This window comes from Sceloporus undulatus, chromosome 1, assembly GCF_019175285.1.
Source record: "Sceloporus undulatus isolate JIND9_A2432 ecotype Alabama chromosome 1, SceUnd_v1.1, whole genome shotgun sequence".
Taxonomy (NCBI): Eukaryota; Metazoa; Chordata; class Lepidosauria; order Squamata; family Phrynosomatidae; genus Sceloporus; species Sceloporus undulatus.
In genome coordinates, this window is record NC_056522.1 from 232,612,208 (window position 1) to 232,638,309 (window position 26,102).

General features: G+C 38.1%; 1 protein-coding gene across 2 annotated transcripts in view; it reads left to right on the top strand.

Moving 5' to 3' along the window:
* The window catches only part of NCKAP5 (NCK associated protein 5), an 811,098-nt gene that overhangs the window by 332,256 nt on the left and 452,740 nt on the right, over positions 1 to 26,102 (top strand). For both annotated transcript variants that reach the window (XM_042462965.1, XM_042462973.1), the window contains one exon: positions 13,833 to 13,896. In XM_042462965.1, the coding sequence (XP_042318899.1) occupies positions 13,833 to 13,896 (64 nt within the window). The remainder of the gene's footprint in view (positions 1 to 13,832; positions 13,897 to 26,102) is intronic.

The following is a 26,102-nucleotide window of genomic DNA, read 5'->3' on the forward strand; positions in this document are numbered from 1 at the left end:
GATAAGGTGTTAAAGTTTATATTAGAAAGTGCATCCTAACAGTTCAGGGAGACAAGATGAACTTACACCAAGGAATCTCCACACTGAGATTTTATCCCCATGGGTAGTGAAGAATATAGTGAGCCAGTGTGGTGTAGTAGTTTGAGTGTTGAACTATGACTCTGGAGACTAGAGTAATAGGCGAATTCCTGTTTGGTCATGGAAACTGAATTGATGACCATGGGCACTTGACATTTTCGCAGTCTCAGAAGAAGGCAAAGGCAAACCCCATCTGAACAAATCTTGCCAAGAAACTCCTGGCAGCTCCTGTGATTGGCTTTAGGGTCACCATAAATTGGAAATGACTTGAAGATACACAACAACAGTGAAGAATATGCAGCTTACAAACTTCTAGACAATTGATCCACACTTCATAGATATGTAGTTTGGACTGTCAGATTTCACACTTCTCAGTGTTGTACTTGTGTATAAAAATGTACGTAATTTAGAAATATGAATCTTTTGTGAGAAAATACATTTAAAATGCATATTTAAATGCTTACTTAAATGTGAATCCATGATCTATCTCGCCCAACAGATGAATCTGGGAATGTAATGGAATCAATTCATAAAAAAGCACATGCAAAGTGACAAGGGTAGCCATATGGTAATCTGTCTATCCTTCAGTACACATACTTAAACCTATATTTTGTACTGGGTCTGTCTATTACCAGCTAGGTTCTAGTACCTCACCTCCTCACTTCAAATGAAAACAACTAGATCCCATACTATGGTGCTGATTATAGTATAGCACTTTTATTTCAAACCAAATGTGTGTTTTCTACCATTATTTTTATAATGGATTTTGCCTCCTATTAGGTATCTTTTTCATCAACCTAATTTCCCAAATGTGAAATTAAGTAAATTTAAAAGTAAGATTTCTATTAGAGAACCCCTTTCTGAATAGAATTCATATCCCAAAAGCCAAAATAGCAAACCTTTTTAAAATATATATAGCTACTGTGACATTGATAACTAAGAAATGTTGGTCTTCCTTTCCTGCCAAGCTTAATTTGACAGTGGAATGGCACCTCATACATTAGAATGCAAGTCACTAGCTCATTAATGAGAAACCTAGGTGGATTCATCAGCATAATGTTGCGAGATTGCAACCAAGTGACAGTATCATTCAAACAGGAAATAGTTTCTAGAAAGATGAATTTCTGTTGTAGGGAGTTTAGAGCTATCATCATGCTCTTAGAATATTAGGAAGAAAATTATACCTAAAGTTATGCTAGTTTTTGGATGATTTGTGCTTTTTTTGATCCAAAGCCAACTATTTGTGGAGAGTTTAATGTGGAATTGTAATTTAAATCAATAAGGGTGGAAGTTTCAATTTCTTGTCCAAATACTGGTTTAGATCCAGGGTTTGCTTCTGACAGCAGGATAAGTCTTTGAGTGGAGCTTTGCTCAGGATGTTCTGGTGAGAAGATGGAAGGAGATGATCTTCATTACCATCTTCTACATAGATGTGGAGAGTCCTGCCAATCTTTCATAGCTTTTTTTTTGCGGGGGAGGGGGGAGCAAGGAGTGCAAGTGAAAATCACCTTCTCCCTCCACTCTAAAAGTGCTCTTCTGGTCAGATGTTGTCCATGGTGAAGATGTGGCCTTCAGTTCAATTTTAATATAACCAAGAGATAAGTGAATCAACTATAAAATTCTGGAGTGAATCGTCTGGTTAGCAAGGAAGAGGAAAATGCTTTTTTTACTAATGAACATAAATGCCTACCTTTATATTACTTATAACTGCATTTATATTACATTATTCTTCGCATTGCAGATATGAAAAATGGTTAAACTGGTATATAAACTCTTAGTTGACACTGCTTGTTAATATGATTAATCAGCAAGATAAAAATTAATTCTGAAGCTATTGGAAAAAATCCTGTCCTGCATGCCAGATTGGAGAGATACTGTTAACAAACTGTACTCGCTTTTCCTAGATTGCAGAGGCCAGTCACATCCCTGAACATATATTGATAAAATCAGTACACACTGGGAGCATCAATAGATCTGGTTGTGGTAATACATGCCTTGATTATATCCCAGTTGGGTTACTGTAATGTGCTGTATGTGGGGCTGCCTTTGGAAAATGTTCAAAAATTTCAGCAGGTCCAAAATGCTGCAGCCAGGTTGTTGAATGGCACTGGTTGCAGGGAACATATAACCTCCCTGTTGAAACAGCTTAACAGGCTACTAATCTGTTTCTAGGCAGAATTCTAGGCAGTGCTGATCATGACCTTTAAAGCCATAGGTCCACACTATCTGAAAGACAGTGTTTTAAGATCTTCGGGGGAAGGCTTTCCCTCAGTCCCACCACCATCATAGGTTTGTTGGGTGAGGACCTGGGAAGAACCTTCTCAGGGGTTATTCCCAAATTGTGGAATTGGTTTTCTTATTTCCTTTCACCAGCAGGCTAAGACTGTTTTTGCAGGCAGGCCGTTGACTGAAAATCGATGTGATAGAAAGGGTTTGTGGTGGGCCAGTGTTTTCTTTTGTTAGTTTTTTAAAAGAAAAATCATGATCAGTGTTTTAATCCTGTTCTTAATTGGACTGTTGTTCTCTTCTAACTTTCGTGTGAATAATATTTTAACTGTATCTTGTTTTTTTAAATGTTGTAGGGTGCCTTGGGCCCTGCACAAAGAGAAAAGTGATATATAATTCAAACAAGACCTTTTAAATAAACAAAATGTGTAACATCCTGCAGAGCCATTATGGTATATGGTTTGAGTAAGATGCAGAAGACCAGGGTTCAAGTCCCAACTTGGCTGTAGAAGTCCACTGGGTGACCTTGAGGAAGCTGCACTTTCTGAGGCTTACATAAGGCACTGGTGAATCTCTGATGAATAAACCCTCACCTGATCTTTTCTTCTTCTTCTTCTATTATTGCCAAAATTTTAATAAACTGATCTAAAGAGACTCTGGAATTTACTCAACTATTTCTCACAGGACTCAGAGTGGAAAGAGGTATAGGATATTTACCTCAGTTAATATCTGTCACTCTGCAACAAGGTGACAGAGTGTAGTCTTGGTCTGTTTTTTGCTGGTCTGGATGATCTGAAGTTGGGAAGGCTTAAAAGATCTAGAGTGACTGACTCATGACTGTTTCTTAGTCATAATCCCTAGTTCAGGGACTGTGTAGGGACTGTGAAAGTCCTCTGCTTTCCACTTACTAGAAGACAGCTGCTGTGATGAATGAGGGTCTGATCCCTGTAGATTGGGAAGCAGCTGGCTGATGTTCCTACCCCTCCTGTGAGTGATCGCCAGCGCAACAGGCAGAAACAGGACCTTTGCCACAATTCCCCCTCACATCCACTTCTATGATGGAGAATTGCAACAAGGGTCCTCTGCACACTGGTGATCACTAATTGGAGGGAGTAGAAATGTCAGTCAGCTGTTGTCAGGGCAGCAGACCCCCATCAATGGCAGCATCTGCGTCTTTTAAATGGGGATTAGGATAGAATTTATTACATAGCACTGTAACTACAGCGTTTACACATACTGGAAAGTTAAAGGCTTAGTTCCTCTGACTGTTCCTCTTAATTGTGTGAAATGCATCTACTTCTCTAAATAAGCAAGCGCCAGAATGTTTCACCCAATATATGTGGTGGGTTCTATTTCCTTCAGGTGTCATTTGATGACAAGAAGGTATGTTTAAATGGCTAATTTTTATTGGTAAAAACAGACAACGTTAAGCTAACTCCTACTCTGTGATACAGCTTTGATTAGCCATATACTTGTTGCCATATACTCCCTATCAATGCAAAATGTTTGCTTGTGCCCAATAATGTCAGATATGCTTGCCTGTTACAGATCAGCAACAGGTAATGTGAGGCACGTGACACACTCCATTGCCATAGTGTATTTTGGAGTTCAGAAATCTACTATTGATTGTTAAGTCTCCTCTCTAGATGGTATTACGGTAAATCACTGCTAATTACATATGGATAAAAGCTGCAATGAATGTGTTATAATCACAATTCTACTTAAGCTTGTGGCAAATTAATTAACTGTAGCCACATTTCCTTGGGGTGGACTTTTATCAGTTTCATGAGGATAGTCCTGGTCAGTAGTTTCTAGAAGAGTTTTACAATGAAATAGACTGGGGGAAGCACAGAAGCATGATTTTGGTGACACTGATATTTGTTATTTCTATGTTGAGTGTTTTTTTCCTTTAGGCTAGATTTAGCACCATGTAAGAGCATTGGTTTATTGGATTTGGAGGTGCTGCCTGTCAAATGATGCAGAAAAAACGGAGTCCTTTGATTGTAAAAGAGGGTTTTGTGTAGGTGGGGGTGGATATTAAAAGAGCTTGAACAGCTGTTACTGTTTATTATTTTATATTGCTATTTTGTAACATTAAAAGCTGCCTTATGCTCATCTTGTCCATATCTTATTTTTGGGGATCTCATTTATTTAGTCAGTGGAGGGCAGTTTCTTACCCAATATTTTTCAAAACAGATGCACAATATCTCTAGCAAACAGTGAATGTTTCTTTATTTCTTGTTATAATACACCAAAGTAATAACTGGGAAAGAAAGTATTAGCGACCTTTGTTTTTGTCTACTTCAGTGGGAAATGTAGCTATTTATACATGTGCAAGACTTCATCTTGCAAATGTCTAGTGAGATGACACCTTGAGAGACTAATGTTTTGTGCACATTGCATTAAAAATGATTGTGCGGTGTTTTGTAACTAATTCGTCATTTTCATGTGAAGATACTATTACTCTCTATATCTGAATGAAAGAAGGAACTGCATCCACTGAATGTACTTGTGAACAGAGTACACAGATAGACTAGGTGGCCTATTTTGTATAATGAGGTTGTAGGTACTATTTTTTCAGAAACTGAATTGTCAAGTGATGCTAAAATACGTAGTAATGATCCATAAAACATGACTACTTACTATTTGATTGACATGGACCTGGATATATCTACACTGCACATTTAGAGCGGTTTGATAGAACTTTAACTGCCATTGTTCCATCTTATGTAATTAGAATTCTCTAATCCATTCTTTAGAACTACAGCATTACAGCTCTGGCAGAGAATTTTAAGTATCTCAGAAAAATACATCAATTCCATAGATGAAGCTGTGGCATTTAAAGTGTTATCAAAGGGCATCATTGGGTGGTTGTTGTTCTGTGCTTTCAAGTCATTTCTGAAACTTACGGCAACCCTAAGGCAAATCTATCACAGGGGTTCTTAGCTAGATTTGACCAGAAGGAGTTTTGCCATTGTCTTCTTCTGAGGCTAAGTGAGCATGACTTGCCAAAGGTCACCCAGTGCATTTCTGTGGCTAAGAGGGGATTTGAACCCTGAAGCTTTATCACATGAGAAAAGAAAGCTGAAACAGAGTAGGAGAGCAGCAGCTTTCTTCATGCCTTTCCACATACTGTTGTAGCACTTCCATTCTCTTCTTGAGGGAGACAGTAATAAAAGTGTGCCTTTTGCTGTGCTGGAAAAATCTGTTTGACAAAAGGAACATTTTTATGGCCGTTCACCTCATGAAGAGAATAGAAGTGCTACAATTTTGGCACGTGGAGAGGCATGTAGAAAGCTGCTGCTCTCCCACTCCATTTTGGATTTCTTTTCTTGTTCAATAAGGCTCTAAGTCTCCAGAGTCCTAGTCCAACACTTAAACCACCACCGCACCATGCTCCCTCTCATTGTGCAGTGTAGATAAAACCCTTGCTTTCACCTCATCATGGAAAGAGCCACAGCCTCTCTCCTATTGTGCAGCTGTAAGGAACTGATTGAGTGTTTTTATTTTTGTTTATAAATAACTTTAGTTGCATCCAAACTCCAAGCAGTAGTTAATGTTAACTATGGTTTGTTTGAGAAATTCCAGCTTCATAATTCAGTTTACCATAATCCTGCTTGACTGCATGTGCTAGTAAACTGCAAATATTACACTCAGCTCCAGCACTTGACAGTCCTCTTCAAGTCCGCTATCTTATGCTTGCCATGTCACTTGCCGTCTAGTGTAGATCAAATTAAAGGAGGGAACAAACATCCTAGATTTAGCACCTTGTAAGCGCATCAATTCATTTATGTATTGGTCTATCGTAGTTGATAGCTTTAAATTTTGTATATGTATCAAATGTCATTGAGTGGTCCGTAGAAAGTCCCTACATGATGCGGCCCGGCGAGGCCTTGGGACCGGCCCCAGCCCGGTTCTGCCGCCGATTGCTGCCAGGGCCTTTGGCGTCTCGTGCAAGGGGCATGGTGAGGCAATTGTCTATAGAAGCCTCAGAAACATGCATTTATCTTAACATTTTTTTAAAAATTAGCAATTTTTTTTACATGTCCTCCATTTTTAATTTAAAAAGTGCCCTCCATTTGAAAATTTTGTCCTACATTTGTCCTGGTTTATTTATGTAATTAATTTTTTTTAATTTTTTAATTATTTATTTTTTGGCTTCGGCCCCCCCCAGTTGTCTGAGGGACAGCAACCTGGCCCACGGCTCAAAAGGGTTGCCTACCCCTGTGATAAAGCATATAAATAGCCATGCTGCTTGAGGTGCTGGGTGGCTTCCACATCATTGGTGTGATGAGTGTATTTTTATGTAATCGTCTGAATTTTGAAGGATCCGTGACAGATGCAGAAATTATTCTGTGGACAGAGTTAAGCATCTTGAATAGTTCTTCTAAAGTTTGGACTCAAACCCTGAAAGGAGTTATTGCTAAATGGACATAGAAACCACTATCCCCCATACCATCTAAAGAATGGTGTGAACTTCAGAATGAAACCCTGGGGAATAGCTCTACTGTGTGAATCATTTATTTGACACAATCCTGTGACGTTCTTTGAGGATAGGGGACAGATGAACGTTCATTGTTTACTGTAAATTCCCTGACTTCATTTGACATAATTGCCCTATTGTGTTCTGTTTATCCCCTTGAATTATACTTTGTCTATTGAGTAATCAAGCAGACTCCATTCATTTTAAGGGGCTTATGCTTGAGCAGAGCCTGGTACTGGTACATGGCACCTTGTGTTTAATGTTCAGTTCCTGCACCCTGTGGGTTCATCGTGGTAAAAGAACAGTATAAGTTTTGCTTCTTAATTGGATGAGCTGAAGTTTATAATGAGAAGAATCATTAGATGGCAAGATGAAAAACCAGCTCTATATTTAGAGTACTTTAGCAATCTGCTAGCATTATGAAGATAAAAGATACTCAATGGATATAATTGTTAATGATTTTGCAAATGGTATAATTTGTTAATGCAAGCTTCTTTGTGAGGCAAGATTGTTCTCGGAAGCAGATCCATGGTTCTGGCAGGTAAATGTAAGAAGAGGCAATGCTTTTCTTTTTTAGTCATGTACAATTTGTTTAAACTATTATATTTTTTCTCTTGTACTTTTAAACATGTGTTTATGTTTGACACATTTTTAAAAAATGTATTTTTATTCAGCAGCAAAGTATGAATTTTAAGAACATTTTGTCTGCTTTATTTGCTTTATTGAGCAGCAGAATGGAACTTACTGTATATAATATATTCAATTTAATACTACTTCACAGCATATTTTTGAAAAACTAATTTATTTAAAGAGATATAGAACATGGATACATGACTATTTAAAATTTTAAAACTGAACTCCTTTAGAAATTCTATCTAAAGTTGCATTTTTGAGTGCCTAATGTATATTACTAATTGTTCACATTCAAGAAAAAGAAATATTTATATTTGTTTTTAAAGCACAGTTGTTTAATTTTATATTAAAATACCAGAATTGTAACTCTAGAATAGTGAGATTAGAGTGGGGAGATTAGGACAGGAATTTGCTGCAAACTCCACCAAGTATGTTATAAGGGTAAATGTAACAGGTATGGGTAGAGACTTAAAGCGGAGTCCTTGAGGATAAACTCTCATTCCTCAAATAAGGTGACCCTGTCTTGAACTAGAAGCAAGCTCCATTGGTCTGAACTCCTTCCTTAAAATACTAAGGTTACTATGCTAGTTGGGCTAAATTTAATAAAGTAAAGTTTGCCAGACTGAATGTACAAATGTGACCAGGGGCAGATATCTGCAGACCCCATTTTTGAATCGTGTATGTCACTGTAATCAAGCTCCAGATGTTCTCCATCATATTGTATTTGTCCATTGTATATGATTCTGAGGGGGAAATTAATTACAAAGGTTATTGGAAATGAATATCTCTTTGAATGGGTTATCAGTGGAATACCTATTGGAAGGTCAAAAGTCACATATTACCAGGTTAATGGCCAATTTTCTGGTGGAGGCAACAAAATTATGCCTTAAATTTTAATAACGATCCTGAAGTTTTATTGTAAATGCATGTTGTTTTTCTATGCCTAATAAAGGTTGACTGACTGACTGACAATATTTACATTGTCCTTTATCATGTGGCTTACAATAAAATTAATTTAATCAATTGCAATTTAAGACAAAAAAAAAATTCCACTCATAGACAGTACCACATTGTTGGTACATGCTGTCATGTCTTCTTCGGCATATGGTAATACTATGACCAAGATCCAAAACACACTGCAGAAACAATCCGGTTGGAGACTGCTTTACCTGTCCTGGCTCAGTGCTAGGGAATCTTGGGAACATTGTGGCACCAGAGTTCTCTGACAGAGAAGGCAAAATGTCTCACAAAACTACAGTTCCCAGAATTCCCTAGTATTGAGCCAGGGCAGTTAAAGCAGTCTCCAACTGAATTGTTTCTGCAGTATGTTTTGGACCTTTGAAACCCTCAAGTTTCCCAGTTACCAACAATCCTGTTCAGGTCCTGTAAAAAGGGCTATACCTTCCTTGATTGAGTAAATCCACCTGTATGTAGTTCCCCTCTTTGTCCTAGCTGTACAGTACAACCACATGTATGTTGTTGTTTTTTTATTATTTGTGAGACGCCTTTGGTCTCTTCGGGGAGAAAGGCAATAGAAATGAGTTAATTAATTAAAATGTACAAAGGCTTGAATCAAAAGTGATGTTTTGGTTTGGCAGCACAACGAAACTGGTGTTGGCATTCTGAGGGGAGGGCATTCAACAGATGGGGTGCCACAACAAAGACAGCCCTCTCCTAGGTCCTCATACAGTGTGCTGCTTTCCTACACAGAGGAGTATCTCTCCCACAAAACATAGGCCTGTTACAGACAGCCAAAATAAAGCTGCTTCGAGTCACTTTGGAGGTATGGTATTTCAATGATACATGCGTCCTAAGAGTCCAAAGGCCGCACCAAAGCCACGCTCCAGTCCTAAGGACTGGAGTGCAGCTTTGGTGAAGCTTCCAGACTCTTAGGATTCATGCATCATTGAAATACCATACCTCCAAAGTGACTCGAAGCAGCTTTATTTTGGCTGTCTGTAACAGGCCATACTTCTCAGGCGGGCATGTATAGGGCGAGGTGTTCTTTCAATATCCCAGGACTTTAAATGCCATTACCTGCACCTTAAACTGAGTCTGGAAGTTTATTGACAGCCAGAGCCTTTAAGCCCTGTTATATGCTTTCTATATGGGATTTTCACTCTAACTCTGGATCCACTCTCCACAGTTATCATTCATGACCATTCTTCGCAAATATGTTATGTCAACCTAGAATGCAACAATAGGCTAAGTTTAGTAGGAAAATACACTAGGAAGAGGAAAGAATAACAAACAGCAGCCTCCCCCTCTTCTTTTACTTTCAAATCAGGGCTGTGGGTTTTTTAAAACCTTCACTGATATGTGAGGTAGTTGCTCCTTAAAGTGCTTTAATTCTTGTGTGCTGGCGAGAGACAAAACCAATAAACCAACTAACTCTGTAACTTAAAACTTTTCAAAGTTACAAAAAAAGTTATGGTTAAAGAATGTGCAGAGTCTTCAATGTTAAGCTTCAGTTAAAAAGGGGAGGAAAAAAGAATGTCTTAACTACTTGCTGGCAGATGCATTTCCTTATGTCCATTCTCAAGTGATCATTTCTACTGTGTTATCTTTTAAAATTAGAAAGAGAATTGTGTCAGCTAATCCTGTTTGGACATCTGTCTGAGGTGTAGTTTTAGGATTAGGCTAAGTATTTTTAATTGTGTTTCAATACTCTTAGGTATTTTGATATTGTAGTTTTAATTTAATTACATTTTACATATATGTTTCATATTGTAGCTCCAACAATACATTTATTTACTTACTAAACAGAAAGTTTTTGTTAAAAAAAATCTACCTTAACTAATGTTGCATTTTGTTTGGTTGTTAAACATTTGGCAGCATTATTCAAAATAAAACTGTTCTTAAAATAAAGCTCAAAATAAAACTGCTCACTTTCTTAAACTATTAAACAAACCTCATTTGTCCAAGACTCCTAAACTGGTGTTGCATCTTCTGAGTACTGGGTAAAATTGTAAAAGGATTTAAAAACAAAAACAAAAAAACAACCCATTGTGTTAGAAAATGAGATCTTATTAGTGGAGCTCAAATGATGTTTCATTGCTATGAAAGACTGAACTGGAGCAGTTAATCATTTCGTTCACTTCTCCTAGGGATCAAATAAACCAAAGACTGCTATTTCCAGACAGCTGAGAGAAAGGAAGGGAACTATAGAGATCTGTATTGTTTTTACCACCTATAATCTAATGTTGCTTCTACCATTGACTATACCCCCAGCTGTTTCCTAGACAGCTCAAGAAATGTTTGGGCATTATGTTCTCAGTTGCTCCAGCCTATATGTAGCATAATGAAACACCAAAACAACACAGGCACACATTTTGACCATTTCCTGGGATTAATGCATCAATCCCTTATATGTTAGCTTGGAGTTTGTATGGATCTGCTGTCAGGTAGCTGTATAAATGATACAGCTTACCCATTCTTAAACTTAATCACTCATAGTTGTGATCTGCTTAGGCTGGCATTCTAAACAAAGTACGATTGACATAAAAATCATAGGTGATAGTTGTCTGAACATGTTATGATAGTGAACTTGAAGCTTGCCTTTTTTCTTACCTAGACATGGCAGTGTATTTTAAAAAGTTCTATAAAGAAATTATTATTGGATTTGGGGAACAAACGCGACTTGCAAAAACCTCATCAATAGATTCAGATAAAAAGAATTTATTTAAGACCTAACACTAAAAAACAATCTTATTTCCAAATAACATAAAATAAAGTCAGAATTTAAAGAACAGATGTTGTGTGCATGTGTTTCAGAAACTCACAAGAATTAACTAGCGAAAGAAATAGAATGGTCCCCAGTTGGCCTTCCAAAGGTCTTTCCAAAACTCTACAGAACTTTGTGAAATTTATTTTCCTTTTCAGTTGGTATTACCAAATAGTTGTGTGATAAAAATAATGAACAAATGTTTTCAGGACAAACTGAGGAGGCCTAACTACATACAAATACCCTTTGCTTTGATGCAGAGTTCCTAGCAACACGTTAAAATAAACTGCAAGAGTGGGAAATGAAAAAGTGGGAAAATTCATATGTAGGAAGATTGACCATTAAAATAGCCAAATATCTCAGCAAGGGCTATATTGCCTCACAGCAAAGGTAAAAATGAAGAGCTTCCTGTTAAATGTCTTGATGAGAACCCTTTCTCCCCTTTTTCCTTTTTTTAAAAACCAGAGCTTCCCATCGCTTCATGGACATAGAGAAAATGGGCAGTAAATATGTAAAAAGAAAATTTATTAACTTAGTTCCTGCCTATTATTAGAGGCAGACTAGTTTTCTGTCTGAAGGCATAATTTTCCAAACACAATGACTATCAATCACAGGGTATCCTGCGGATCCACATAAATCTCTTCTGTACAGGAGGGTTTTTCTATTCCTTGCTCAACTGGCTTTTTTTAACCCACTTACCCCTCCTCATGGATTGATTCACAAAAGAGCATTGCTGGCACAGTCATCTCACTTGTACTTGATCCAAACCTTCTCAATGGGGCTTGTTGGCAGACAGCAGAATAGCTAGGGAGTTGTTATTGTTAGCACAGTTGAACCTTTCTGTTAAGTTCCTTATAGGGTTTTCCCTTGGGAGACATCATAGTGTGCACTAGATGTATCGCTTAAAGATATATTCATGGTTTTGTAAGAATGAACTTTCCACAAATTTGAAGGCATTTTTTTTTAAATTGCCTACAACAAAAACACCCTCCTTGACTAGGAAGGGTCTGATTGGGCAGATTGATCAGTTTTCTCAAGATTTCTGAGACTGTAAGTGTTCTAAGCTAAGCAAGAGTGAAACTGACAGCTTCCCAGTCTTTTCACTCTTTGAAACTCTCCTTACCTATATATAAATCCAGTGTCAGTACTTGGGCATTATGGGTTTTGGTGTAAGTTTATTAATAAAATGAACTCATATGGGAGAGGAGTGGAAGCATGATGGCAAATCATTATTTTTGCATGTCCACTTGACTGTGTAAATGTCCCTACATGTAGTCAGGCACACCACTTTTTTGCACAGCTCCGAATATGCAAACCTATGATTAAACCCTAGAAGTTTGCTGGGTCACTATGGGGCCCTTCAGACAGGCCATTAAGGCCGGCCTGGGGGCGGAGATGAGGCATCACGTCCACATGATGCACACCCAACTCTGCACCCCAGGGGATTGTGATGCTGCACACCACTGCACGTGGCATCACAGCTCTCCTCTTGCACTGCCTCTGGACGATGTAGCACCAAAGTAGTGCCATATAGTCATTTTGTGGCTCCTTTTTGCACCCTGGAAAGGCCAGATCAGAGCTGCAGCATGCTGTTGCTGCGACCCCTATCTGGATAGGAAAGGGGTGATGTTACACCATCCCTTGGGGGCTGTGTGTACAGCCCCTATGCTAGCATAAAAATCATTGTGCATGGTCATTTTTTTAAAGCTGTTTAAGTGTGTTCCTAGTGATGAAATACACAGAACAAGCACAGACAGGCAGTTCTGTTTGTATCACTTTGATTTGACAGTCCTAGAATGTGTGATCCCTAGCACAGCCAGTTGTTCTGCAGGCACATACACACAGTGTGCCTGGACCAGTGTGTTTTTATACTATGCTAAAAGTATATAAATTCTTGGACTTTTAATGCATTTGTGGAGGAGCCATTCAAACAGATAAGGGAGTGCATACATTTGCCCATCCATACACTCCTATTACACCTACAAACATGAGGCATGTACTCCTGTGAACATGGTCCTAGACCATACATAGGAACTCTATAGATAGTCATGTGACAGCAGCACACATAGTCTTCTTAATACTTTCCTGCTATTTCCCAAATGTGTGTGCATTTTGTGTGTGAGTTCATCTCATGAATAATATTTATTCTGGTAATCTGACCCTTTGCTAAAATTTTGTAATTCATGATTTTTTTTTGTCTTCCCCTTTTAAGATATATGTTAAAATAATTTTGGAATGCACGAGTAATTATTGCTTATTTTTTATGCTGAAGTATTTTGTTATATTTTCTATAAATGTTTCATCTCACATTTAAACTTGCTTAATGCAAGTTAGGACACGAACTCTGTGTTGTTACAAAGTAGAATGAAATCCACATGAAAAATTGCAGTCCATTTTATGTATCAAGTAGTATACCTAAAAAACGCATTTAGCTATGATCATAAAATTAATATTTTTTTGGACTTTAAGAAATAATTGGTACTTAGATGAGTCACATTCCCTGACTATAAGTGCAAAAATGGCATACAAGTTATTAAAAGTTACATTATAAAATATGGCAGAGAAATTTACACTACCTAGTGGAATTACTTCACTGATGAATAAGAATGCTCCAATAATATATAAAATAGATGTTTTCCTAGGTCCCGATTTTTTAAAATGTTATTTATGCTTTTCTCCTTTCTGTAGGGAGAAGCTGTCTGTGGCTCGGTTGCAGCAGGAAGTTGCACAAAGTAAGACTGATGAAACAATGGTAAGTTTTGGAAGTCATCTGCTTTACATTTACACTTGTCTTCTCATCATTCAGACTTCACATGCACTTGTTTTGTTAGAGATTAGAGCCAAAATACAAATGTACAGTGAGGCAATGTTGTTTTGAATTAGATTCTTTCTTTTGAGGTCAGGAGCTGAGGGGGAATCCTTGAGAAACGGCTATCATTCTGGCTTCCTTTGACTGCTGATGACTGTGTGAAAAATCATGGTAATTAGGCACGTAAATAGGCAATTTGAGACTGGAATTAGATACACTTGATTAGTAATTACTGGCTATGAAGAATGAATAAAGAAAGCAATGAAAACACCTGAAAGATTGATCATGCTAACTCCTCATCTTTTGCCCATTTTGTTTGTGATGTTAATTTCCTTCTGCTTTCAGTTCAAAGTTAGAACTGATCTTATCTTGTTTGGCCGATGATGATGATGATAAGTTTTTATTTGTATAGTTCTGTAAGTTTTGCATGCCACTTTACAAAATGATAAAACAACGTAAAACCTGTCAATGGCATATAGTCTAAAATCACAAGATATAAAATATACAGTAAATAAATTATTTATCAGATTAAATAGCTATAAAAAGTAAAACTGTAACTATACACCCCCTGACTGGATTATCAGAGATACAAAACTGCAGTCTGAAATGCTTCAATAAACAGGAAGGTCTTTATTTCAGACTTAAAATTAGCTAGGGAAGTAATAGTCTATAAGTGTTTGGGGAGGTGGTTCCAGGATTAAGGTGCAGCAAGTGAGAAAGAGTGAATCCAGTCCAGGAAAGAAGAAACCCTTGGCTGAGTCAGGAGCTCCAAACGCATGGATTGCAGAACTTCAACAGAATTATAGGTAGAAACAAGAGCTGCCCCAAATAAGTGGGAGCCACACTATGCAGAACTTTGATGGTTAAAAGAAGAAACTTGTATCGAATCCTGAAAGGAATGGTGAGCCAGTGGAGAGATGTCAACAGCAGGGTGATATGGTCGAAACACTGGGCAAAAAGATAATCCTAGGAGTGGAGTGTTGGATGGAACCAAAGGACCAAGGTGGGACAAAGGAAACCCCGTCAAAAGAAGGTTGCAATAGTCAACCAGGGCGTAAACCAGAGTCTTAGTAGTAGAAATTGAAAGAAAAGATCTAATATTAGCAATGTCATTATGATGTAACGAACACGTAGCGTCCGCATGTTGTGTCATGCCAGTTACGTCACGAGTGTGCCATTGGCTTTTTGCAGGTTCTTTTTCCTGTGGAGGGAAGCCGTGTGGTTTGATGGCTGTGGCTGCCCTCCACAGGTAAATTGGCCACCGCTGTTCCAGACAAAACCCCAGGGCCTTTAACTTATCAAAAAAGGAATCATCCCCTTCTCTAAGTACAGTGGTGAAAAGGGAGATTTTAGCCTGTCCTAGGAGCACCTAAAAGAAACGCCAGTCCACTTTACTTTCTCTGCCATGGCACAGCTTCTGACCTTTGTGAATGTCTGGGTAGGAAAATGGCTGTGGTAGAAACTCTTTGGTCCTTCCCCTCAAGGAGTGCCAAGAGGAAATGGGCTTTGAAGGATGTGAATAAGACATTTGAGTATGTTTGTCAGCTTTTCTGGGTTAAAATTAGGAAAAGTTATCACATTAGGGCTGTAATCACTGCTAATATAGTTGCCATTTTATTTGCTTTGCTTTTATATCCTTTTTGACATGCATGTTTTTTTCGCCCCACCTGCACCTAGTTGCCTTTCCCACAAGTTGCACAGCCACAATTTGCCATAGTTCCTTCCTCATTCATCCAACATTTAGTTTGAACACAAACAGTTATGCCTGTGGGAATTTTGTAAGTTCTTTGCCATTGTTTTCCCATTGTTTTGTGGTTTACATCCTTTGTTATGTGCCTTTAAGTTTTACCCTCAACTTATCCACAAGTCATAGTAAAATCCATAATTTTGGTCCCCAAACCTGCCCTCGACTTATACATGAGTATGATTTATGGTTGAGTGTACATGGTACATTATGAACAATAAAGTGCTCACCCTATTGGAATGTATCAAAACACAATGATAGTGCAGTAATAATGCATCCTTTCAGTGTATTCTTTCAATAATATGTGGTCCTGTTCAGCACTATGATTCTACTGTGGGGTTGTCAATGAAAAAAAGGATCTGTGCCATGAGTTTTCTTCTTCCCATATGAGCTTTGGCTCAGAGTTGAGTTAATTGCCCTTGATGTTATGCACCTCTTTCTCTCTTACACAAGTGAAACATATCTTTTTTCAGTAATCCAGGGGACTGGATCCCATTTTTTTGTTTTTGTGTATGAAAGGAGAGTTCCACATATGGAAGGAATTTTCTATGAGCATGTCTTTTTGTTGACACAATGAAAGTCTGGAATCCAACCATAACATTTAAAAGAAAACACAGGGGGATATGAGTCATCTTGGATGTAGCAACAGAGTATCTGATTGGGTCAATTACAGCTATAAGGATGCCTTGTTTCTGGACTGTATACTTGCATTCATTGTCATACTGTGGAGTGGCAGCAGCATGCAGCATCATGCTCACAGAGTTCTTGCAGAGGCTGCGTGAGCAGCAGCTGCTGTGGCAGCAGGATGCTAATTGCAACCAGCACCTTTCACAGTTTAACCACTTGTGTGGCCGGTCCTCAGCAAATCTGTTTCATAGCCCTCGGGAGGAGTAGCTGTATCCTGTTGTGTATGGTAGTGGTAGCTCTGATTTCCACTGCTGATGTACTGTAATACATGATATAGGATACATTATGACTTGGGTTCTGAAGATTTTTCATGTGCTGAATATCTGTAGGTCTAATAATGCCATTAAAAGAGCCAAACAAAAATCTCAGCACCTGCTGGCCTAAGATTTTCCTTTACTGGGATACACATGTAAAGAAAGGATATAGACTCCACCAGTCATTTGCTCACGTAGAGCAGTAATGGGCAACTACATGGGAGCAAGAGGCCAATTTCCTTCCAACCCACTATTTCAGACCATTCTTGTTGGGGAAGGAGAAAATGCACCCCACTGAGTCCTTTTCAAAAATGTTGATTGGAAATAATGTTGCATTACTTTGTGATGACATTTTGAGAAGGACACAAATGAAAATGGAGATATTTGACTGCTGGGGGGGGGGGGTTCTGTGCCAGGGTGTTTTTGCATATTTTGAGGGCTCTCCTCATGGTTTCCAGGTGAAGGATAAAAATGAAAAACCTGCAATGAGGAAAAAAAATCTAAACACTACTTTAGAAAATTGAAAGGTTTTGAGGAATTGGTGGCAGGCCTCAGGGGGACACAAAAGTGGGATCTGAAGGCCACATGTAGGCTACGAATCACACTGCCCACCTGTGATTTAGAAGAAGTTCAACATGCTTATGGCAGATGTTTATATTTCATTATATAGAAAATAAAAATATGAAGAAAGTTCATGATGGCAGGCAAGAGATGATATGCCACAGGATAAGCTGTGCATTTCACAGAAGACTAAGCATTTGTAATTGCTAAGAATTTTTGTGGGGGAGACAGAAAAGTGCAAATCAATCAGTTCAGGAAGAGTACAGTGGTTATTGATTTGGATACTTCATCCAGGATTTTATCTTGGAGACACTTTAGTGATCTGCTCCTCTAAGACAGACTAGTTCCACTCTAGTTCCTGATCTCAACCTCAAATCATAATAACAAGAAAAAGAACAGAGCTAACAGTTATGTTTAAATGTCAAAGGGGACTAGCGAGTTTATCCCCTTAACAAATAAGCCAGCTTACCTCTACTGGTTTAAATTCATGATCCGGGATGCCCCCAGATATTAACATACCTAAATCGGCACCTATCTAGCCAGAATGCCACCACCCAGATGCATCCCAGGTTGAAGCTTCATTCAACTGGCTAATTTTTGAAGTCGGAAGCCCCCTGACTTTGAAAAAGTGCTGGCTGAGTGAGGCTTCGACCCAGGATGCATGCAGGTGGTGGCATCCCAGCTAGATAACATCTGGGAGCATTCCAGATCCTGAATTCAAGAGGTAAGCCAGCTTTTGTTAATGGGATAAACTCCTATATAAAGTACATCCAGTATTTTTTAAAATTTATTTTTCAAATTTTCCACATAACATATTACATTACATAACATTACATAACATAACATAGTGTTTCTACAATACTAATACATTTACAGTACATACCATTCCTACATATCCCACCCCCCCACCTAACATTTTACATACATGTCCCTCCGACACTTAATAAAATACACTTAACATAAACTGCACTTCCAGCTACTGTACTTGCAGCTTTATACATAGTTATATTTTGAATTTCCCTTATTTTGTTTTATCTTTCCTTTCCTTATCATGTCGTCTTCACTCCTTCTTGGGAAATACCCTTTCACTAATTTCAAAAGAAAAAGAAAAACTCTGAAAGTTCAGTATTTCCCGTTTTACCTTCTTTATAGCCTACAAATCGCATTTTCTTATTTTTCACTTTTCAACATTCTCTTAACACATCCTGTTATTTTTTAACTAAAGTTCTTGTTATTTCAATTTTTATACACATAAACATTGTATTTACATAAACATTACATTTTTCCATTTATTTCTTAAAAATTCATAAAAGACATGCCACTCTTCTTCCACCTCTTCTTCTGTCTTATCTTTTATCCAGCATGCCTGTTTGTCCATTTCTGCGACCTCAAAGACTTTCATCAACCATTGTTCTACAGAGGGTATTTCTTTTTGTTTCCAGTATCTTGCATAGGTTATTCTGGCACATGTAAATAAGTAAAACAACAGTTTTCCGCAAGCATCCAGTATTGATAATAAAGTGTTGTAAACAAAGATTATATTCCTAAATATGACAAGAAAATTGATGCATTACAAAATACAGTCAAACAATAAAACACATAAACAAATGGGGGAAAATATTGGAAGGGAAAATCAGTTTTGGAAAAAATATGTACAAAAGCTTCATTAAATCCATAAATAATGAAGATGCTTATTTTTTTGTCAGAACAGATGTTTTTCTTTCAGATACTTTTCTCAGTCTAAGTATTTCGTTATTTGACTGTATTTTGTAATGTATGAATTTTCTTGTGAATATTTAGGAACATAATCATTGTTTACAATCCTTTATTATCAATATTGAAAGTATTTCATACAGTCTAATTTGACACTTAATTAGAATTTTACTACCTAGTCTTCAGCCCTGTTCTTTTTGTTGTTAGCATACCTTAGGAGGCCCAGAGAACTTTCAGCCAGCAGATGCTGTAGCTGATAACAGTCCCTTTTTTTAGGGATCATCCAAGACATCTGTAAGTTAATTTAAACAAGCTTTCACAAGAGAGGCTGTGGACTGCCCTTCCTGCAGCGTTTCCTTTCAGTAGGCTACATACAAAATACACCTTCATCTGAGGTTTGGCTAAGTCTTTGAACCAAATAATTAGGAAGCATTCAAATTTGTCTGCATACATAATGGACATGTTCTTGTGGGGGTGCAGGTGGGTCTGAAATATTCTGATTGATGTGTATCCAGTAGGACAAGGCATGCCAGCGCATTGCCTGAGACCGCTCAAGTGAGCAGCTTACTCTTCCAAACTCAGGAGATAAACTGAGGCATCTATCCCTTTGCTGCTGGGGTCAGCATGGCAGAGCAGGAGGCATTTGGCTCTTCTGTCTCTGGGAAATAAAATTCTGTTATGAGAGTCTGGGGACTTATTTGGTGTACTGGGCATGGTCCAGCTCTTTGGTTGGCTGCGTCAGGCTCAGCCCACTTATCTTTCTGAGTGGCACTGAGATGCCACTGGGCTTGACACTGGGGCAGTAACAAAGCATAGACAATTTTTATTCATGCAGGCCTTTGGAATCTAAGTGGAGAATGTTGTTGGGAGGTGGTGGCCTACCTGGATAGAGGTTTTTTTCCCCTTTTTACTGATATGTTTTCGATCTGTTTGTATGATTTAATTGTATTAGTTTGTATTTAGTTTTGCCGTAGTAGCTCTGAGTGCCATTCATTAGCTAAAATGTGAGGTGCAGGTTTAACAAATAAATAACAAATAATCAATAAGCAGTTTACAGTATATGGTTGCATTTTCAGCATAAATAAATATTCTGTGCAGAATTTACTTCCTGATACACACAACTCCTTGTCAGTCTCCAAGTTAGTGTTTGATCTGCAGCCAAGTCATATAGGGGTTATGATGACACTGTCATGCCCCATCATAGCAGGAAGTACCTAGGCAGTATAACAATTAAGAAAGAAAAGTAAATACTGCTATGAAAGCATTGTCCTTTGAAGTGGTTGTCATTGAACTGTCGGCATAACAGATGTGTCAAATAAATTGCATGTTAACACAAATAGTAGCAGATGTCATGCTAGAGTTTAAGGTACAAAGGTGACATCCAGAGAAAATGTGAAGCCATGTGCATTGAATGTAGGCATGACTCATTATGGGAAACACCAAACATCTTGGCAATGATACCTTTACCGAGGGAGTGCTCATTAGCTGTCTTTTTGGAGGTTATGTTTAAGAATTTTTTTTCTATCATGTCTAGATTAGCGTTCCTGCAAACTGGTGATTAGATGGGGTTTGTTGAATTTCATTATAATATATTTGGACTGATTTTTAAATGTATATTTAATGATACTGATGTGATTTTATATTTGTGTGTACATCTTTGTGTGTGTTGTATTCCTCTTTTATAAGCTGTTCTGAGTACTTTGCCAGGAAAAAGGAGAGGAAGCTCTAATCTTTAGTACCATCTTATGGAACACAGCCTCCTCAGGTGACCTGAAATCATAAGATGGAACAGATGGAAGGGAATTTTCCTTCAGGTAACCAAGGCCAAGGTCATATAAGGATTTGTGGTATGATGCTTAGAAACAAGGTGGTAGCCAGTGAAGGTTTGGTTTATGCATTCTGGATCATCAGCCCTTGATGGCAGCCCTCCCTGTATTTCAAGAACCAGTTACGTTCTTAAGAAGGCAGAATAAATGGTTGAAGGGTTCTGCAGGAGCAGCCTCAACACAGCTTTCTTTTTAAAATAGTAGAAACCAGTTTGTAGAGCTTTTTTAAGATTGTGGGTGTTCCAAATGAAATCATTAGAAATGCAAAGTGTGTCCATATCCATCTGGAATGTACGTTACACCTCTCTTTGTTGGGCTGGATTCTGAGGTTAGTTTTCTATTTTGTGTTTTGCTTATGCAGACAGAAGGTTTCTATGATTAACTGACAAAAAGCATTGTGAAGTATGTTTTTTTCTTATTTTTTTCTTAATTTTTAATTGGAGAGAAAAGAAGTGGGGAACACACAAGAGGGCTAAAAATCTAGCTCGTCCTGTCTTAAGTTGTCACGGTTTCCTCCAAAGGATGATGCCTCTTAAGCTATTTTGAGAGACATACAAAAGCACTTTCCATTGAATTCTCACATAACAACTATTATGTTACTTTGGTTACAGTGTAGGTGTGCCCTTGGGATTGCTGAATTCATTGTCAACAGTTCAACAGATACTTACATGTGCTATACCCTCACTTGAAATGAAAACTTACCTCATTCAGTGACCTGTTGGGTAGCTGCTAGTGCTGTAACTGGCCACTTTATTGAAGTCTGTTGTGGAATAATAACAACAACAACAACAACAACAACAATAATAATAATAATATTTTATAACCCAGTATATAAACATATTCATGAAATTATAGTGATATGCATTCAAGTACAAGCTGTGTTATTGCATCCCTACTCTGCACACGCATACAGGCTTACACTTTATTCTCAGCAATATTAACTCTTATTACATCCTCTTTGTTCTGTGCCCTGTAGCATAAATTATGGGATTCAAGCTATCTATTTATGAAGGTTAAAGTGGAGTCATTTGTATGGAATTGCCTTTCATGTTGGCATAGATTTCACTAAGGGTGGGCCAGAAGCCCTTATTTTCTGTGTTCCCCGCTGTGAGTTTAAGTGATACAAAGTGATTATCGTGGCTTCGTCTCTGTACCCATCTAATTCACACCTGCACCCTTTTGTAGAAACACACTATGTTAACTGAATATGAGGTCCCATCTGAATTGGTTCCCTCCCTTTTTTGTAATCTTTCAGCGTTAGATTGATTTATGAACGTATCAGATTCTTTGTTAGCATGTAAACCACTAATTAATTTAAAGCCCTCTTGGGAAAAATTAAAACCCTGGTTAAGACCTTCAACAGGCTCAGATGGTGCTAATAATAGGAAACCAAGTTATATTAATGAATTTCAGAGTGATCATTTCTATCACTGCTGTATCATAGTTTCTATGCCCCCTCTAGCACATAATGCTTAAAAAAGAAGGAGGAGGAGCAGGAGCAGGAGCAGGAGGAGGAGGATTGAGTCACCAAAGAATCCCACAATAAATTGCTGTGTGCCATTTGGATGCTACTTCTTTGGAGTGGAAGGAATAGAAGATTTATATGAAAACTAAACCTAATTATTTATCTACTAAGAAGGAATACAAACTTTTCAAGTTAAATAGATTAAAACACTGGACAATCTTGTCCATGGCGATGTTCTTATAATCTTGTGCCCTTACAAATTCTTTACCTACTTGCTGGCCTGGTATACAGAATAGATTCATTTCATACATGCTATTTGATTTGCTCCAGTTAATTTATATCAAAAAAAATTTGCACATATTAATTTTATGACGTTGTCATGAGTCCACTCAGTAGCTTTACATAAAAACATGCACAAAGAAAAACGTGTGTACATAGAGCAATTATTACATTGTGATTGTTGTTTCAGGGTTGATTAGAGTTAGGAGAGAAGATGAAGAATTTATTTTAATGAATTTTCACATGTTTTTATAGATATGGCATGGGCTATGCATGATATGGTAGGTCAGTAGGTTTTTGATGGTGCAGGAGTGGAAGGTTGATTGTTCAACTGATCCCTCCTTCCCTGTTTGTTTGATTTTTAGGATGCCTTTTTCCCAGAAAGGAACCCAAAGCAACTCATATATCCTTGTTGGCTCTGAAAAGTCATTTATTAAAGTCATTGGAAGATTGCAGTTACTTATTATTATTATTATTATTATTATTATTATTAACCTTTATTTATGAAGCGCTGTAAATTTACACAGCGCTGTACATGCAATCTTTTTAGTTAGATGGTTCCCTGCCCTTGGGCTTACAATCTAAAAAGACATGACACAGAAGGAGAAGGGAGTGGTGGAGGGGAAGGGTAAGAGGTCCAGCAGTTCCTCTCTACCTCCAAGGCCTGGACCAAGGCAGATGGACTGGAGGGAGGGCTTGGCTTCATAATGGATGGTTAACCATTTTCCAGGGAAAATACATACTCTTAAGTAGGATAATGCATATACAGTACATAGCAATACAGGAAATGGTTTGATAAACAGGCACCAAAAGAACATCAAATAGTAAGCGACAATTATGCAATGCCTGGGAAGGCTTCTCTGAACAGGATGGTTTTCAACTCCGTTTTGAAGCTGGCTAAAGAAGTGATGGCTCTTGCTTGTGGGAGAAGAAGGTTCCAGGAGTGAGGGGCAGCAAGTGAAAAGGGGCGAATGCAGCAATGCAGCAATGTTAAGCAAGAAATTACATAGGCAGCACTGTTTATGGGAGTCCCCATCTCTCCAGAGATGCTTTTTAGGATCATTTAATGGAAGTGAAGTGGGGAAAATCAGATTACATGATTAGATGGCCATTCACTCGATCTTTAGATGCAAGCCAGAGCTTTCATGTTTTCCATGTTAACACACACATAACACCCTCACCAAGTTTATTACAGCAGCCTTTAAATCTTCAAAGTATCATAGCATTTCACATGAGAGGAGTTTTTTTTACCAGTCCTTTGCATGACTAAATTTCATCCGTTTATCTATGCAGTCTAAAGCTCTTTCCAAGCATCAATTGGTGTAGACTGAAGAGATGTGGTATAGGAAGAGTGGGATTGCAGGGTCAGTCCCCTGCTGCTATCCCAGGCCCATTCAATAGGCTGAGGGTGCCTGGTTGCATGGGAAAGCATATGCATGTGCATTTTGCTAGCTGTCTAAATAGGAATTAGTGATGGGAAACCATTTGACTGAATTTATGGAATCCATTTTTCCTTTCTTTCTTTATATACAGTACTGAACAATCTTGGCATTCATCCACACCAGCTGCAATTGGAGTAGAAAACTCTGTGTGCGTGCATGCGTGCATGCATGCATGCACAGACACATATTTCCAAAGCCTGCATTCCCTTGGAAAAAATCTTTTTTGCACTATGCTGGCTGGGCCCAAGTTAGTGGTTCTGGAGCTAGTTATAGCTGAGTCCAAATATAAATCTGTTGAGTGCACCCCAACAGACTACTATGCATCTATTCATTTACTTCCACCACCACCCACCCATTCATTTTAATACCATCCATTCATTCACATGTGCATGTGTGAGTGTGTGCATGTGTGTCTATATGCATGCACACACAAGAGATGCTCCTTGATACTCAGAATCTAGGTGTCCCTACCTTTTTGGTGCGTTGGGCCCTGAAGAGGCCCGTTTTCTTCTCGCTTGGTCAAATATTTTTTTTTGGAAGTGCAGATTCTGTGGGATCATGTGTTATTGAAGTGCCCTTCTCTTCCTGCTTTGGCAGCATGGAGGTTGCCAGGGGTGCTGCTGCCACTGACCTCTGAACTTCATGGTGTCATCAGAAGAGCACATACCAAGCAGAGTACCAGAAAGGATTTGGCAAAGCTTTGGTGTAACTGAAGTAAGCACGATGTGATTCATATTGTACAATCCAAGATTTCTGACTTGACAGATTTTCCTATTGGATTCCTCACTCAAGAAAAGTGAATTATGTTTATTTTGCTTGTGTTCTTTCTGGATTTCTTGTGAGGTAGGCTGGACTAGGCCCAAGACTACCCATCAAACTTTATGATGCTGAATAATGATAATGGTGATAATATTAATGATATCCTGCCTTTCTCCCAGTTTGGACTCAAGTTGGTTTACAAATGGATCCAACATAAAAATTCAGATCATTTAAAATTAAAATAATATCATTAAACTATCATTAGATTTAAAAGCAGCCAAAATCATGACTATTAAAAAAAACCAGGTTCAATATTATCACCCATATAATACAACGATTTTTAAAAAAGTATAAAACACCTCTCCCTTTATTTTGATTATTTTAATATTGACATTTAATTTTATGGAGGCACACTGTCATTAGGTCAGCCTTCATAGATTGTATCAATTCATCTAGCTCTCTGAAATGTGTGGGGGGAAATCTCTGAGTGAAAGAAAGCTCACATGGTTGTATTAATGCAGACTGTCTTATGATGTTAGAGAATGAATATTCCAGAGCACCACAAAGCAGTTACCATTGTCATGGAAGATTTTCTTATTTAACCCTTTCCCCTAATGTCTGTCTAGTTCTCATTGCCATTATGACACAACTCCCTCCCCTTGCCAGCTACCCAATGTGACTGCAGCCTCTTCTGACATTAATGCTGCTCCATTAATCAGCTGGCAGCGAGTGCATCTGAACTCGGCACAGTTGGCTGTGTGAGACCCAGTGCATTCTATCAGCAGCATGCTGGGTCTTTACTGGGCGAGTGGGAGTTACATGCATGCTTTGAAATAGCTGTTTTACACATGGGAGCACAGTGTACCTCCCTCCAGCTTGGAAGCACTTTTTTAAAAAAAATCACAGAAGAGATAAATCTGTGCAATTGCCTAGAGCAACTGGAAAGTCTGTTGATGCAGAAGCATTGAGGTCATTTGGAAATAGATGTTATTTAGCAGTAAATGAAGTGTTAAAAGATGAGATACAAAAGGCCAAATTATCCCTTTCTTTAAAAAGGAGATGCCAACATTTAATGTATTTGAATTAGTTTTCAGTAATTGTGCCTTTAATAAAGAAGCAGATATTCATGCAAATGCCTGGCGTTTTACTAAGACTTGTTTTTTTCTTTAATCTTTCCCTAGTTTTCTCCATATATAGGTGTTCTTACATAGGTGTGCATAAGGAGCCTACATAAGGAGTCTCCTTTTTTGTTAAGGTTAATCATGGATTAGGTTTCAAAATCCCAACAAATGAAAAACAAATTAAGTGGGAGCTCAAGCCAACAGATGTGATGTGGGGGATCATCATGGGGCATTACAGGCATTCCTTGTGGTTTTATGCCTAGCTGTGTTTGTTTAGAAAGATGTCAGCATATTTTGC